Source organism: Crocodylus porosus, unplaced genomic scaffold (genome assembly GCF_001723895.1).
Source record: "Crocodylus porosus isolate Cpor-Errol unplaced genomic scaffold, CroPor_comp1, whole genome shotgun sequence".
In the NCBI taxonomy this organism is placed as follows: domain Eukaryota; kingdom Metazoa; phylum Chordata; order Crocodylia; family Crocodylidae; genus Crocodylus; species Crocodylus porosus.
Genome location: NW_017728931.1, coordinates 58390500 through 58405826, shown reverse-complemented (window position 1 = coordinate 58405826; position 15327 = coordinate 58390500). Strand labels below are relative to the sequence as shown.

The window sequence follows — 15327 nt, the reverse complement described above, 5'->3', positions numbered from 1 at the left end:
AACATGTAAATCTGTGGGGGAAGGGGTGGGGGAGGCAGATTGAGACCCTGGTGGTGAGGGAAGGAGTGGGCCACAGGCAGGAGGTGGGGTGGGCTGGGGCAGCACCAGGCTCTTCCTTGCTTAACTCTTGTCAGGCTGAGGAAGCATCTGCAGTTGGTGTGTGCTTCCTCAACGACAGATGCTTCCTCAGCCTGATGGAAGGTTTTTAAATCTGAAAGCTTGCTAAGATAAAATCTTCCAACTATTTAGTTGGTTTAATAAAAGATATCAGATTTACCCAAAAAAGCTTGTCTGCCACAACACTGCTACAACCTACACCCCTACACCCTACACCCCTAGGCAGTCTATTCCCCTGTGTCACTATTCTAATAGTGAAGAACTTTTTCCTGATATGCAATCAAAATGTACTTTGCTGCAACTTCAAGCCACTGGTCCATGTCCTAATCTCTGCAGCAAGAGAAAAAACGTGCTTTCCCTCCGCTTTATGGCAATCTGTCAAGTATTTGAAGACTGCTATCATGTCCCCTCTTAAGCACCTTTCCTGCAAGCTGTACATGCCTAGAGCCTCTCCTCACATACCTTGATTTCCAAGCCCTTGATCATCTTTGTTGCCCACCTGTGGACCCTAACTTTTCCACATCCTTTTTAAAATGTGGAGTCCAGAACCACACACAATACTCCAGGTAAAGTCTAAGCAGTATAGGAGGCACTATTAACTCCCATGTCTTACACCTAATGCTTATAGGAGCATTGACTGCAGTCCAAAACCACATTAATCTTTTGTGTGGTTGCATCACACTGCAGACTTATAGTGAGTCTGTGGTCTACCAAGACTCCCAAATCTTTTTCCACTGTGCTGCCGTTCAGCCAGGTGTCACCCATTTTATATTTGTGTTTTTGACTATTTTTCTCAAGGTGTAGCACCTTGCATTTGTCCTCATTGAACTTCATCCTGTTAGCTCTAGCCCAGCTTTCCAATCTGTCAAGATCCTTCTGAACCGCACTCAGATCCTCCAACATGCTCGCAACCCTTCCCACTTTCATGTAGTCTGCAAACTTGCTAAGGAAGTTTTCTATGCCAGCACCCAAGTCATTAATAAGCATGCTGAACAGCACTAGGCCCAGGGGAATTCCACACAAATCCATCAACCATTCTGATATGGACCTGTCACTTTGCTTTGCTTTTTGCTATTGAGCTAATGCTCTATCCACTTTATAGTAGTTTGTCCAGCCCGTGTTTCTCCAACTTGTTTATGAGAAGGTTGTGTGGGACCTTGTTAAAAGCCTTGAAGCTCAAATACACTATATCCACAACAGTCCTATCATCTACCCAAGTAGTCACTTTGTCAAAGAATGAAATCAAGTTTGTTTAACATTTGTTTTTCATAAATCCATGTTCACTGTTTGTGATCAGTCTTTCCTCCTCCAGATGCTTACAAACGGCTTTCCTTAGAATATGTTCCAGTAACTTCCCAGGTACTAAGGTGAGCCTAACTGGTCTGTAGTGCCCCAGGGCCTCCTTTTTTGTCTTTAAAAGGGGCTCTGTGTTGGCCCTTTTCTAGTCCTCTGGTACCTTACCCATCTCCCCTGACTTCATGAAGATCCTTGCCAAGGGCTCCAAGATCTCCTTTGCCAGTTCCTTCAGACCCTGGTATAAAGTTCATCAGGTTCTGCTGACTTGAATTCATTCAGTCATCAAAAGCCAAGTGCCTCTCATTATCTCCTCCCTCAGCTTCCCACCTACCTTAGCCAGGTAATCCATATTGATGTCTGGCTGCAGCTTTTTTTGTTGTTGTGAAGACTAAGGCAAGGTAGCTGTTGAGTATCTCTGCCTTCTTTGCATCTCTGTCAGGAGTTTCTCCCTGGCTTGTTAACACAGGACCCACAGGTTCCTTGGTCCTTTTCTGGACAACATACTTATCAAACCTCTTCTTCATGTCCTTAACCTCCCTCACCAGGTGCAGGTTGTTCCTTATCTTTGTCTCCCTGATTTTGTCCCTCCAGATTCTACCTATTTCCTTAATGACCTGCAGATTCTTCCATTGCTTGCATGTTTTCCTTTATATCTGAGGATTTTAGAAGCTCCTTGGGAGGCCACATTGGTCTCTTGCCATTCTTTTAATTTCCATTGTGTTGAGACAGCTTTTTGGGCTTCCAATACTGTGCCCTTTAGAAGCTCCCAACCCTCCTGTGTGCCTTTATCCTTCAGTCAGTCTTCTCATGGGATAATATCTAATAATCCCTGAAGTCAGATGAAATCTGCCTTTTTGAAATCTAGCATCGTAACATTACTGACCTCATGCTTTCCCTGTCTCAGGACCTGGGATTTTGTTATATTGCGATTCCCTCTTCCCAAGTCATCCATCACCTTCACACCCTGCACCAATTCTTCCCTGCTGGTCAGGACAAGATCCAAGATGGATGAGCTCCCAGTTGTATCCTCCACCTTCTGGAACAGAAAGTTGTCCCCCACACAAGTGAGGAACCAGTCTGAGAATTTGTTTGGCTATGTTATTCTTCCAGCAGGTGTCTGGAAAGCTGAAGTCTCCAATCAATACCATCGCATAGCTTTTGGATAGATTTGCCATTTCTTTGAAGAATGCCTCATCCACATCCTCTTCCTGATTTGGTGGCCTATAATAAAATCCCCACCATTATGTCAGTGGTGCATCTTTCACCTTCACCCAGTGTATTCTGCTTTGCTGTCTTCTTCCTCCTGAACCAAATCCCACTGTGCCTTTACTTTAATTTCTCTCAGGCACGGGTCTATGAAGCACACATGAATTTCTTATTGTAGAAGCAGGTACTACTTAGGTGCTTGAAACATTCAAAGTAACATCATAGAGTTGCAAGCATAATCATGCCTTCCTTACCTGCTTTCTTCATTCCTTGAGATACCCTCACTTCCTCTCTTTGTGGTTTCCTTTCTCTCATATAGTGTTATAACACTTCTGTCCATTTAACGTGTTGTGATGTTACCTCTCTGACAACAATAAAAATGATTCTTCTGTTCCCTTTTCTCATCTCTCTTACTAAACAGATCCTAATGACTGTTCCTTTCTCCTCCACATAGCACTCTAAATGAATTTTAGTTCTATACACTGCTGCTCAAGCTTGGCTCTTCCTGTGTTAAACCATTTATAGGATCCACATTGTTACAATTCAGCTGCATGATGTAAAGGATACACAAGTCTTTGCAACTTAAATATGAAATGCTCTGAAATCTACAGGAAAAAGCCTTAAGTAGTTCACATGCCCGCTGTAGGAATGAACCTGAAAATTCCACATGAGAACATAACAGCAATATGAACAAGGAAAACTGAAACTTAAAGACAACAGTAAGAATATTTTACTGGAGTACAAAAGTCTTAGGCAAGAAAGAAAAGTGAAGTCTAAATTTTCATTAGATCTAGAGAGGTACACAGTTCTCAGAATATGAGATTGTTCTTTGAAATAAAATAAGAATACAAGAGTAAAACCAGTAAGGTATACAAGCTTTTAGCTTCTCACTTAAAGAATAAGCCATAACTTTGGTTCTATCTACCACTGCCTCCATGAAGGACTAAATATCTTAAAACTACAATTGGCAAATGTCAGTAAACCCAATTGAAGGTGCTCAATTTCAGTTTTATTCAGGCTTCCAGTCTAACAGATGTATGGGCTGCTGATACCCTTTCTTTGGAACTACAAACTTTCTCTTTTCAGAAAATCAACTTTGTATTATCCAACACTAATACCAGAACAGAGGATGACAGTCATTCCTTGTTTTATACCTACATTAATTTTAGCTTAGAGTCTAGAATTCCTGCTATATTTCAGGCAAAGATAATAGACAATGACTGGGAAGGATGGAAAAGCCTAGCATTATTTATGAATGTTAAAAAAGCAAAAGCCAAAAATAAATAAAAAGGCATAATAATTAATGGATAATTTTGGCAGTTACCAGTTTCAGCCTTCATTCCAGTGACTTTAGGACCTAGAAAAATCAAGGTTTTGTTTTAATGAATATCCTAATAATTAAAATCACCCACATAGTGTATGTTCTTCAACTGCTCTTCAAACAGTATCATGATAAAATTGTATTCTGGGCAGTGTTCCAAGAAGAGCATGACAAAAAACAGGTGCCCAAAAAAAAAAATCCACATGCTTTGCAAAAGATAACAATGAACAGATCACTGATTGATATTTAAGTGCTTTGGAACCCTAAGACAGAATTCATGTTCATTATTTCTTAAGAGTGACACTGACAACAGAAATGGACCCAGAACACGGCCTACCTTAACTTTTCAATATGGATTTTACCTTGAGAGAAAAGGAATCTACTTCCTTGGTAACTGGAGTAAAAGATAAGTTGTGCGCACACGTTCCACTTATGGTACACAAGTGCCCATACACTTCAGATGAGAGTTGTGTGGCCAGCACTTTTCATTGCAGCTGTGCCAGCACTCCAAGTGTCCCAATGTCCAATACCAAGAAAGTAATAGTGGAGTAAGCCAATCACTTCCTTCTCCATCTCAGAATCCAAAGGAAAGACTTAAACAGGAATATGAACATGAAACAACGCAGTGTGAAGAATTCCATTTACCATACAGATAAGTTAGTTACTTTCGCCTTTGAGTAACTGTCCATAAATTTTCCCTTCATAACAAAAACTTGCGTTGTCTGATCTCCAGCCAAAAAGTTCAAGACAAGATAGATTCACCTTTTATCCTCTCCGCTATAGCTACAAATAGTCTTGCTATACTTCACCAGGCTTCCATAAGAATGCTGAATGCTGAAACCCTCCTAACATTTTAAGTATGAAGTTGAATTTCTTTTTTTGAAAAGCATGGATTTAGGAAAAATATACGTTGACGAATCTGCTGGTTCAGGTGAAAATTTCCTAGAAAAAAAAGTGCTTTCGCTGGGAAACTTTAAAATGAGTCTGTTATTAGAGGCTAGATTTCACCCATTCTTCACACCAGTGTAACTGTGTTTAGATGCTCGTGTTTCCATGCTCGTGGAAGATTCAATAAGCACATTGCCATAAGTTTCAAATGTGAGGCAGATAAAGTTAAAACTCTCAGGGGAGTGAAGCTTTTATTTCATTAGCATTAACTGCACCAAATACCCCAGAGCTTTGAGTTTATCAAAAAAATACTAAGTGCAACTTAATTGCATTAACATTTACCTGGATTCTTCTAATGGATGTTGGACAGTAAGTAGTCGAGGGTGTCGAAGCCTTGTTAGCTGTTGGACTCCTCGTCTTAAAGAATCAATAATCTGATCCTTTTCAAATTTCTGATACTTGTCTATTAACTTTTTATCAAAGACAAATACAGCAACTTCCTAAAAATAAGGAACAAAATTCTGTTATTATTAGCAATTAATGCTAATAAAACTTTTAAACAAAATATGGTTCAGCAAAGCAAGATGTAATTCATTATACATTCACTAGCAAATTGCCTGACTGGGGTGGGGGGTAGGGAGCGGCAGGCAGGGATGTAGCCCCATGTCCAGCCCTGCACTTCCCCTCCCCCCAATGTCTGGCCCTGTTCCACACCGCCCCCCCACACCCTAACTGGGTTTGGCCCTGCCCCCCAGAGGAGTGAGAACATTTGCAGGGGGGGAGCTAAGTATGCATGAGCATGCCTCTTTACTCGTCCCCCACGAGGAAAAGTCTGTGGGGGGAAAGGAAAGGGCTGGTGGGGGGAGAGGAGAGTCGGGCTGGGACTAGGCAGGGGTTGGGAGGAAGCGGAGCAGAGCTGAACCAAGGCTCAGGCCCTGCTGCACCCACCCATTCCCCTGCACCCGGGGTCGTTGCCTGGCTCCAGCAGCACTTGTGAAACCGCTGTCCCCCAGCCCTCCATTGTCCCCAGCCCTGCACCCCCCAGGGGGGAAGAGGAGGGGTGGGCAACCAAGGGTCCAGAGCAGGGCCAACAGTGGCTGCATTGCTAGGCTGGAGGGGACAGAGCTCCCGGGACACCTGTGCCTGCCCCACCCTGGGTTGTCCCCAGGAAGACCCTGGTGTTTCCTTCAGAGGTGGGGTGCCAGCTAGTCTGGGGGGGGGGGAGGGGCACAAGGCCCCCCAATCTTTGCACAGAGCAAGGGCAGGCTGCAGCTGTGGGCGTGGTGTGATGTGCCTCAGTGCCCAACTTGCCCCGTGGCGGGACATACATGGAGCTGCGCCACTTTCAAAGCAGCAGCAGCCTGCCCTTGCCCTGTGCAAAGATTGGGGGGCCATATGACCCCCCTTGGCTCCCCAGCAATGCACCTCTGGAGGAGCTCCTGGGATGTGCCGGGCCCTTCCTAGGGATGACCCAGGGTAGGGCAGGTGCAGAGGTCCCAGGAGCTCCATGCCCTCCAGTGCAGCTGAGACCGGCCCTGTTCCAGCCCCTCCTGGGTGGTGCACAGCTGGAGCTAGCAACGACCCTGGGCACAGCAGAAGTGGCTGCGCTGGCTGTGCCAGTCCATCCTCGCCCCTCTGCCTCCCAAGGAGGCCCTCTACTGTTGTAATGTACTCCAAAATGAAGAAAGAAATACATTTACTTGAGCTTTCAAGTCCTATCTCCCCTCAGCAGTGTCAAATACATAAAACACTTTTACTGAATTTTGTCTGCTCCTTTCATTGATGCAGATATATCTATATAACACCACAGAAATAAGACGAGTCTTTGTATTTGTTAAAAATATTGGTTTGTATCCAAAATACTTCATCTCAGCTCAAGAACAAGGCAGACAAATAACATTTAGCATAACTATGAGACAAGTGCTGTTTTCAATCATAGGTAAATTTAGCAAGGCAGCTTGATACAAATAGCACATGTTAACAGCAATTGGAACAATATATATGAACCAAAATATAATTTATTAGACCAACTAGATAGCTGGAAAAAGTTCTTTGCATAGTGGAATTAGAAAATAGTGAGAAAGGTAACAACAATGATCAGGGTCTGGTATAGCAGCTGTTCCATAAGTGAATTAAAAGGCTAGGACTCTTCGGTTTAAAAAAAGAGAAGGTTAAGGGAGGAGTATAAGATGCATCTTAAAATCATGAAGAGTATGAAGAGTATGAATAAAGTGAGTAGGAAACTGTTATTCATCAAACCCAAGAATACAAGAACTAGGGGGTACCCAGTGTAATTAACAGGAGAAAGGCTTAAAGCAAAGAGGAAGTGAAGTACTTTTTTACATAGCACATACTTAACTCGTACAATGTGTTGACACAGAAGATTATACAGGCAGATAGTATGACCTAATTTAAAGTGAAGCTTAACCAGGGAGTCAAATATCATTTCAAGGGTACCATGCAGTATTAGCACTGTTATATGTGCAAATGCCTATGCATGATTCACAAGATAAATCCAGGGATTTCAAAAAGAAATCCATAGTATCAAAAACATTCTTGACATGTTATGGTTTTTCTGAGTTTGTTGCAGCAGAAAAATTGTTTTATTACTTTTTCATAGTAAAAAGAGTGAAAGCAAAGATCCAGCATTTTCTGAAGGGTGTCTTAAGTCTAAAAATGTTGAAACCCGCTGAATTAGACAAATTCATGTAGGACATAATGATAATTATTAAACAGAAGCATCAGAGATTTACGTTCTGACATTCCTCAGCAAATGACAGTTGACGCCAAAGAGGGTATGATCATTGGTAGATTATATAAGACACAACGTGTACATATGTTCTCCCTCTAAAACATCTAATACTTGTCACTGTTGGAGGCAGGATACTGGGCTAGATAGACTACTGGTCTGACCCAGTAAGGTACTTTGCATGTTTATGTTCTAAATAAGGGTTTTAGATTTGCAACAGTTGTTGGCACAATGGATTTTATGGATGAAAATGCAAATGTAATCTAATTGTAGAGACATATAAATCAAAAGAAAAGTTTAAACTGTCTGGTGATTTGCTTTCAGAGTTTGTCTCTAATACAACACTTCTGATACTGAAAGTGGTTAACGGCTACATTAACCACATATTGCACATCACTTTGCTTATGTGGGAAGAATAGTAATGTGCTAAATTTGATATTAATCTAAAATGAAGCACTTTACTCGATTCACTGGGCCACTGGGGTAATACTCAGGATACAAAAATCAAAATAGTACAGCTATTCTAATAGAAAAACCTGTTAGACAAAAACATTTTGCAAAGCATAGGCACCTAGAACACACTTTTCTCCTTGCATCAATTTATTACTTTAAATCCATAGGTGATCTGAAGGCAGAACAATTTTAGGTTTGTATGCCATATGCACCCAAAAAAACCCCTGGTTCAAATGCTGATGCTGTAATTGAAAGTTAGCTTGCTTTTCTCTTTCTTTTTTCTTCTGTAGATTATGACTGACAAGCCTCACAAAAACTTGTACAAAGGCTACACTGAGGAAACTGGTATTTCCATCTCATTTAGACTCATTTTGAGAAAGCATATTCAAGTAAGAAACTAAACTACATTTTCGATTCTTCTTTTCATATTATTAGTCTTGTTAAGTTTCAAAAAGAACGAGAACACACTGTATTGCTTCTGCCCTTTCAAGAAGACCCTTAGCTTAGTGCAAAAAAGAAACAATGTGTTTATTCTATACCAGAGGTGCTCAACTTGCAGCCTGTGAAGCCATGACATTTGGCCCTCAGGTCTTCCCAGAGGCCCAGAAATTTGGTGGCAGTGGAGCACTGGCAATTAATACTGCCATGCCACCAATCCCCCATTACCAAATTTTCAAAACCTATTGTCAGATGACATGGCCCCATGTGCTGGATCAGGCCCATAGACCAATGCTGTGCAGTTGATCTGGCCTGCACTACTTATGTGACCCACCATCTAGATCTGCAGGGATGGGCAGGCTGCAGCTGTGGGATGGAGACAAGGCTGCACCAGCCTCTTCTCAGTGGGAGCTACAGAGGGGGCTGTAGCCACCTCAGATTTCACCATAGCCCCACTCCCAGCACCGCCATGCACCCAGCACAGCCCTGGCTCTGCCCAGTGCATGAGTGGAGGAGAGGTGTTGAATCAGAGTTTGCCAGGCACATGGCAATGGTGAAATATGGGGTGGCTGCAAACCCCTCTGTAGTCCCTGCCCTGAGCCCACTCCCTGCCGAGAAGAGCCTGGCACAGCCCCAGCTGCAGCCTGCCTGCCCTCTCCCACACAGATCCAGAGGCACCGCCCCTATGCCCTGCCAGACTGCAAGCAGCAGCAGGAGCCCCTCCCCAACCCTAATCCTAATCTCCCCTGCCCCCAGGCAGTGCCTGCCCCTGTCCCCCTCGCTCACTGAGGGAGGTGTTGCTCTGCCCCCCATCCCATGCCCCTTCCCTCCTCCCTCCCCAACAAACTTACCAGCTGCACACAGCTCTACTCCTCACTACCCAAGTGTTGCACTGTGACTGTGTGCGTGCATTTATCGGCTGCATTGGGCCAATTTCCAATACAGCCAATTTCCTTTATATCGGTACTGATCCAATATCAGACCAATGTAACAGTGCACCTCTAAACGGAACCCAAAATTCCCTCGACCTTCACTATTCCTTTGATGTCAACAAGTAGCTGTTATATATGTTTGCAAAGAATCCCAACCTCCTCTAAGAATGATCCACATAAGAGGGTAAAACTTGCTAGTACTGCTAGCTATTACTCTTCCAGACCACTGCCATATGATAATAAGCCTTATCATGGTGTAGCACATCAAAGCGTCCTTTTTTTAAACTTGCTTTTTAAAAGCCTAGGAAACCACATATACACACTCCCACTCATGTTAAAAGAATATAAACAAAGAGAGGCAAAAGAACATTAGGGTAAAGTCAATGATTTAGTTAGAGAACACCAGAATGAAACTTGCCTGTGTAACCTAATTTAGCCTTCTTCAGCCCACGTATTATGATACCATGTTTGATTTCAGGACCCCATGCTATTTTTCCACAAGATACCTGCCTTATTTAGGGCACAAAATGGATCATTTCTGGGCATGAATTAGGATGGCATGGTGAAGATGACTGCTGTCCATAGGACCCATTTACACTGGTTGCAGAAACCAGAGAGCATGTTGAATGAAGGACAATACCAAAATATGAATCCCCTTGTTTGGGCCCTTGAAGGAGGCTTTTCATGGGCAGAAGGGTGGCTGTCACAGGAACCAAAACACTTCTGTTACGATAGTGTCAAATATTTTCTGACTTGCTGGAATGCCTATGATGTGGGCTAGTAAATGATTACTCTACACAAAATTGTTTTATTTTGAAATTGCTGTTAGTTTGTAAGAAAAACCTTATACAAATACCTTATACAAATTATGGTCTCAGACTGAATGCTACTCTGAAGAAACAGATTTTTCCCTGCTTCTGCCACAGAGCTCACATATTATGGCAGGCAGAATATTAAATCAGTTTTTCATAGAGGTTTCCTAATTATGTGTTTATTACTCTTTGGTAACCTAACTCAAGACTCCAAGGCTGGATTTGCAAGTGTACCGGGTGCTTTCAGCTGCAGCAAAAGTCAATGTCCTCTGAAGATATAAAATACTCACTGATCTGAAAAGAATACAAGGCCACAGATGTCTTAAAATGGGTACCCAAAATTAATGATTAGTTTTGACCTCACTGTGTCCATAACTCAGCTAACCATCTGTTAATGCAGAGAATCACACCCCTTCATCATCCAGGGATGTTGTGAAAATAGTTCATTACAGTCTGTCAAGTGATCAAATACTATTGTGATAAGCATCACCAAAGACTCCATGAGGAAATTAATCATTCCATCTTAGGAGGTTTTGAATATCATGCAATAAACAAGGCCTAGAACTATAAATATAACAATAAGAAAACAAATGATCAAATAGCTTCTTATTAACAGAACCAACCATTTTGCACAAAAATAGTATGTAATCATGTCACATATCTGTATTGTTATGCATACTCCCAGGAGAATCAAATTAAGACTGCATGGACAGTTTTAATGTTGGCACTTCCTAACCTGAGTGCCTGACTCTGTAATCCTAAGGTTCTTTTAATGCAGAGGTTTTCTTTGTGTAATAGATAGAGTTTATCAAGCTATTCTATCCAAATAATTCAGTAGTGGGCAAAATAAGTCACCAAGGGATTTTCTCCAGCCCGCAGTGGGCCCCCTGGTCCCAACTGGCCCAGGCATGGGGGGCAGCCCAGGCCATGGCTTGTTTGGCTGCTCCCACCACCCCTGGGCACACAGCAAGGCTATAGCAGCATGGTGGCTAGACTCGCTTCCCAGCAGCAGTGGCTCTTTCTGGCTGCAACTGCTGCTGGACCAAGCCCTGCTACCCAGTAACCTGGGTCCATCTGCCCCACACCCAGCACCAGGGGTGGGACCCAGGCAGGCAGGGCACACAGCCAGGTGGATGGGATGGGGCTCTGGGCAAGTAAGCAGCAGTGTTCAGGAACAGGACAGGTGAGCAGGGGCAGGATCACTGGCCAGGATCATGGGGCACTGACTGCACAGGGCCTAAGGCAGAGCTGTGATCTGCTCCTCACAAAGCCCTGCAACGGGTACAGTTTCTGTGGGCAGGGGTATGCAGTGGATCACAGCTTTGCCCCAGGCCCAGCCCCACACCTCTGCCCCAAGATACCAGGCTAGGACCCAACCCTCCATATCTGCAACCCTATCCTATTCCCCCAGCTGTGAGCCCCGCTTGCGTGGGTCCAGGTGTCTCCATGGAGACCCCAGGGTCACTGGGCAGTGACAGCACAGGGCCAGGGCCAGAGGAAGATTTGTGATCTGCTCCCTACACATCCCTGCCCACAGAGCCAGCGCCCAACACAGGGGCACGCAGGCAGTGGATCATGGCTCAGCCCTGGCCCAGTACTGTTACGGCCCCATGACCCTAGCCCCACCCCCCTGGCCCGCCCTGGGCCACATAGGGAGTTTTGGTAAGCTGTTAGGCAGGGTTGGGGAGGCAGGATGCTAACCTGGCCCATGACAGATCACCAAAGCTCCCTATGTGGCCCTTGGGCCCAAATATTTGCCACCCCTGCAATAATGAATACAGGCATAGCATATACGATACTTTACTGAAATTTTTCTGGAACACGAAGTAGAACATTCTCTTCCATTAAAACAATAGTTAGCATTCCAAAACTAATCTGTTCTTTTTCCAGAAGAAATTTTACTTCCATTCTTTCAAAAAGTTACTAAGCCTCTTTGTCCTACTTTCCTTCTGGGTTATTTTAGTTGTAACCTCATTAAGTTTTTATTATTTTGAAATCTTTCTTCATAACTTGAATAATAGAAAGTACAAACTCTAACAAGGCTGTGAGAAAGTGTTTCAGAATAAAAAAATGACTAATTTATTATTTGAAGAGCTTCTAGTTCAGTAACAACCGAAGACAGGACTGTTCTGCCACAGATTATCATCTCCTTAAAAATTCTGCTAACCTTTCTACTGATAGAGGTTTGGTAAGAAAATACTTTCAGGAGCCACATCCCTATCTGTTTCTTCTCTACTACAATCTGTGAAAAAGTATAATGCTTTCTAAGGCCAAAATAGAACGTATATAATGTTCAAGTCAATAAAAGGAAAAAATGGTTACAAAAAATATTGGGAGATCATGAATATGCTAAATACATATAAAGACTCTTAATACACAAGTGCAAATATATGCACATATATACAGACACAGGTGCAAATATATGCACATATATACAACTATAACAGTATTTTCCATGTATCAGTAGTATTAAAACCAGTTTTCAGAACAGTAAATTCTTTTTAAATCCTTCTACATACAGAATGGAATTAACATTACAGATTAACATTAACATTTTAATCACAGGTCTTCAGTTATCTCTCACCTGTTTTGTTGACTTTTTAGTTCCATCAAAGATCTTCCAAGCAAGCCCATTCCCTCCACTGGCAATATGTCGGCCAACATCAAATTCCCTGGTAACAGGATTTCCCATAACTGCACTGGTGACATCAGCTGTTACCTTTGTAACAGTACTCTTTAATTTATTAAGCATGGACTCCATTTTTCCAACTTTACACTTTGCCTAAAAACAGAAGAAAAAAAACTTTACAGAAAACTGAGAGAACTGTTAACCTAAAAACATACTCAAATTTGAAAAAAAAATTTAATGCAGATTATTAAAATCCAGAACATACTAGTTATGAGTAGAGCTGCATGGATATCTCAGTGCTATATCGGTTCAGTACCAATTAAGGGAAAATTAACATTATTTGCTATCAGCTTTTTTTGGACTGAGTAGCCGACAACATACCAATAAATACACCTTCTGGCCAGGGCCCCTGGATGCCGCATACATGTGCACAGCCACTGCATGTACGTGGCCAGGAGCATAGTCATGCAGTTTGGAGAGCAGCACACTGCAGGTAAGTCTGTAGAGGGGAAGGGCATGGGGGGAGGGGGACAAATTGAAGCCCCCATGGTGAGGGAGGAAGCAAGGCAGGGGCTGGGGGCCAAGGCAGTGAATGGGACCCCGGGGCCAGGGCAGGGAGCAGGACAGGTGAGGCATGGGAAGGCATGTGTCCCCCCTCCCCCCGATTTCTGTGCAGAGAGAATGCGGGCTGCCTACTGTGGGCTTGGGTCTCTCTGCCCTGATGTCTTTTTTCTCCCCCCAAAAGTCCTGCACCAGCTGCATAGCCCCTGCCTGCCCAATGGCGGTAGGGGCAGCAAGTTGTACCTCCCACCACCAGACTGGCAGGGGAAGAGGCACAGCCAGTAGTACACAGCTCCCAGGACAAAGGTAGCAGGGCAGAAAGCCCTAAGCCTGCAGCAGGCAGCCCACATCTGCCCTCACCCCATTTGGCTCTGCTCCTAAAAGTGTTCCTCTACTTAAAAATGGTGGCAGCAGCGCTTCAACTAAAGCTCATTGAACAAGCTTTAGTTCAAGGACTGCCCCTGCCATTTTAAAGAGCTGGGACACTGATTCCCCTGGATGAGCCACCCGCGGGCCTCTCCTGCTCCTTGCCCCAGCCCCAGCCCCAGGGTCCCATTTACCACCCTAGCTGGACAGCACCCCCAGCTCCAGTCCCTGCCCCTCTCCTTTGCTCACCATGGGGGCCTCGATCTGCCCTCCCCATGCCCCTGCCCCTCCACAGACTTACTGGCAGGGTGCTGCTCTCCAGGCTGCCCAGCTGTGCTCCTGTAAATTGGTTATCAGATTGTAACAGCCGATATGACTGGTGAATAATCAGCTATCAGTATCAGCCAAGAAAATCTCTACTGGTGCACCCCTCATTATGAGACATGTATTTAGGTAACTTTATATAATATAGGCCATAAATCTGTAAGAGAAAGCCTAATTAAGAATGCCTAATCACTAACAGAACAAATATCTACTTATACTGACGATGGTTTTAAAACTGGTTTTTCCTTCATAGCACCTGCCAAGACCCAAATTCAGTAGTCAGCCTCTCCCTGCAAGAACTGTTGATGTTACTAACACTCTTCATTCTGATATAAGTGCTAACAAATCTATCTGTTGCCACAGGGGATGTGAAAGAGGGACTTTTTTTTTTATATGACTTAAGGGGTATCAACATACGGGGAATTCTTCTACATAGCCAGAACAGAAGATTTTGATCTAGAATTCAGTTCATTTTTAGCTGTAGAATACTTTCATTAGGTGCCCTTTTTTTTTTTTTTTTTTAAATTACAAATAACTAGGGACATAACAAATTTGCAGTAGAAATTGGGTGTGCGGTGGCTCCTTGCCAGTTCCCTTGCCACTTATTGGTAGAGAAGCCCCACTGCTCACCATTTCCCACTTGCTCCTGATAGGCAAGGAGGTGAAAGCCACAGTTTTCCATTTCTGCCTCCCTTCCGCTGATTGGCCAAGGGGCCCCAGCAGCCCCGCTGCTTGCTGCTGACAGGCATGGAGGCAAAAACAGTGCCAGATATAAACCACAGTTTTTGCTTCCTTGCTGATCAGGAACAAGCAGGGAGTGGTGGGGCCAATCAGTGGTAGAGGCAGCATGCAGGGGAACCTGCAAGATTAAAGGAGCTGCCACACACCCCACTTCTGTTGCAAATTAAGTACATCCCTACAAATAGCTGTTACCGTTGCCCTGTGGGGCCAGGCCAACCCTCAGGATCTCAATATTGTGCTGTTAGACAGGAGGGCATGGTGTGCAGCTGTGCTCAAAAATCAACTGGATACATACACACACGCTACCAACTCAGGCACATACACATCCAAACTAGCCTAGACACATGCATACCTATCACCAATTCGAGCCCATACACTATACACCCCAAAAGTTGGACAAAAATCAGTTGTCCATACCCGCACACTCAGTACACATACACAGATCACTAACTCATATATCATTCACACAATGACATTTATATACACACACTCAA

At 43.7% G+C, this 15327-nt stretch overlaps 1 protein-coding gene across 3 annotated transcripts in view; it reads right to left on the bottom strand.

Moving 5' to 3' along the window:
- SCYL2 (SCY1 like pseudokinase 2) overlaps nt 1-15327 on the bottom strand; it is a 56425-nt gene that overhangs the window by 30706 nt on the left and 10392 nt on the right. For all 3 annotated transcript variants that reach the window (XM_019545127.1, XM_019545125.1, XM_019545126.1), the window contains exons 2-3: nt 12797-12994; nt 5171-5328 (exon numbers count right to left, since the gene is read on the bottom strand). In XM_019545127.1, coding sequence (XP_019400672.1) covers nt 5171-5328; nt 12797-12973 — 335 coding nt within the window. In that variant the 5' untranslated portion in view covers nt 12974-12994. The remainder of the gene's footprint in view (nt 1-5170; nt 5329-12796; nt 12995-15327) is intronic.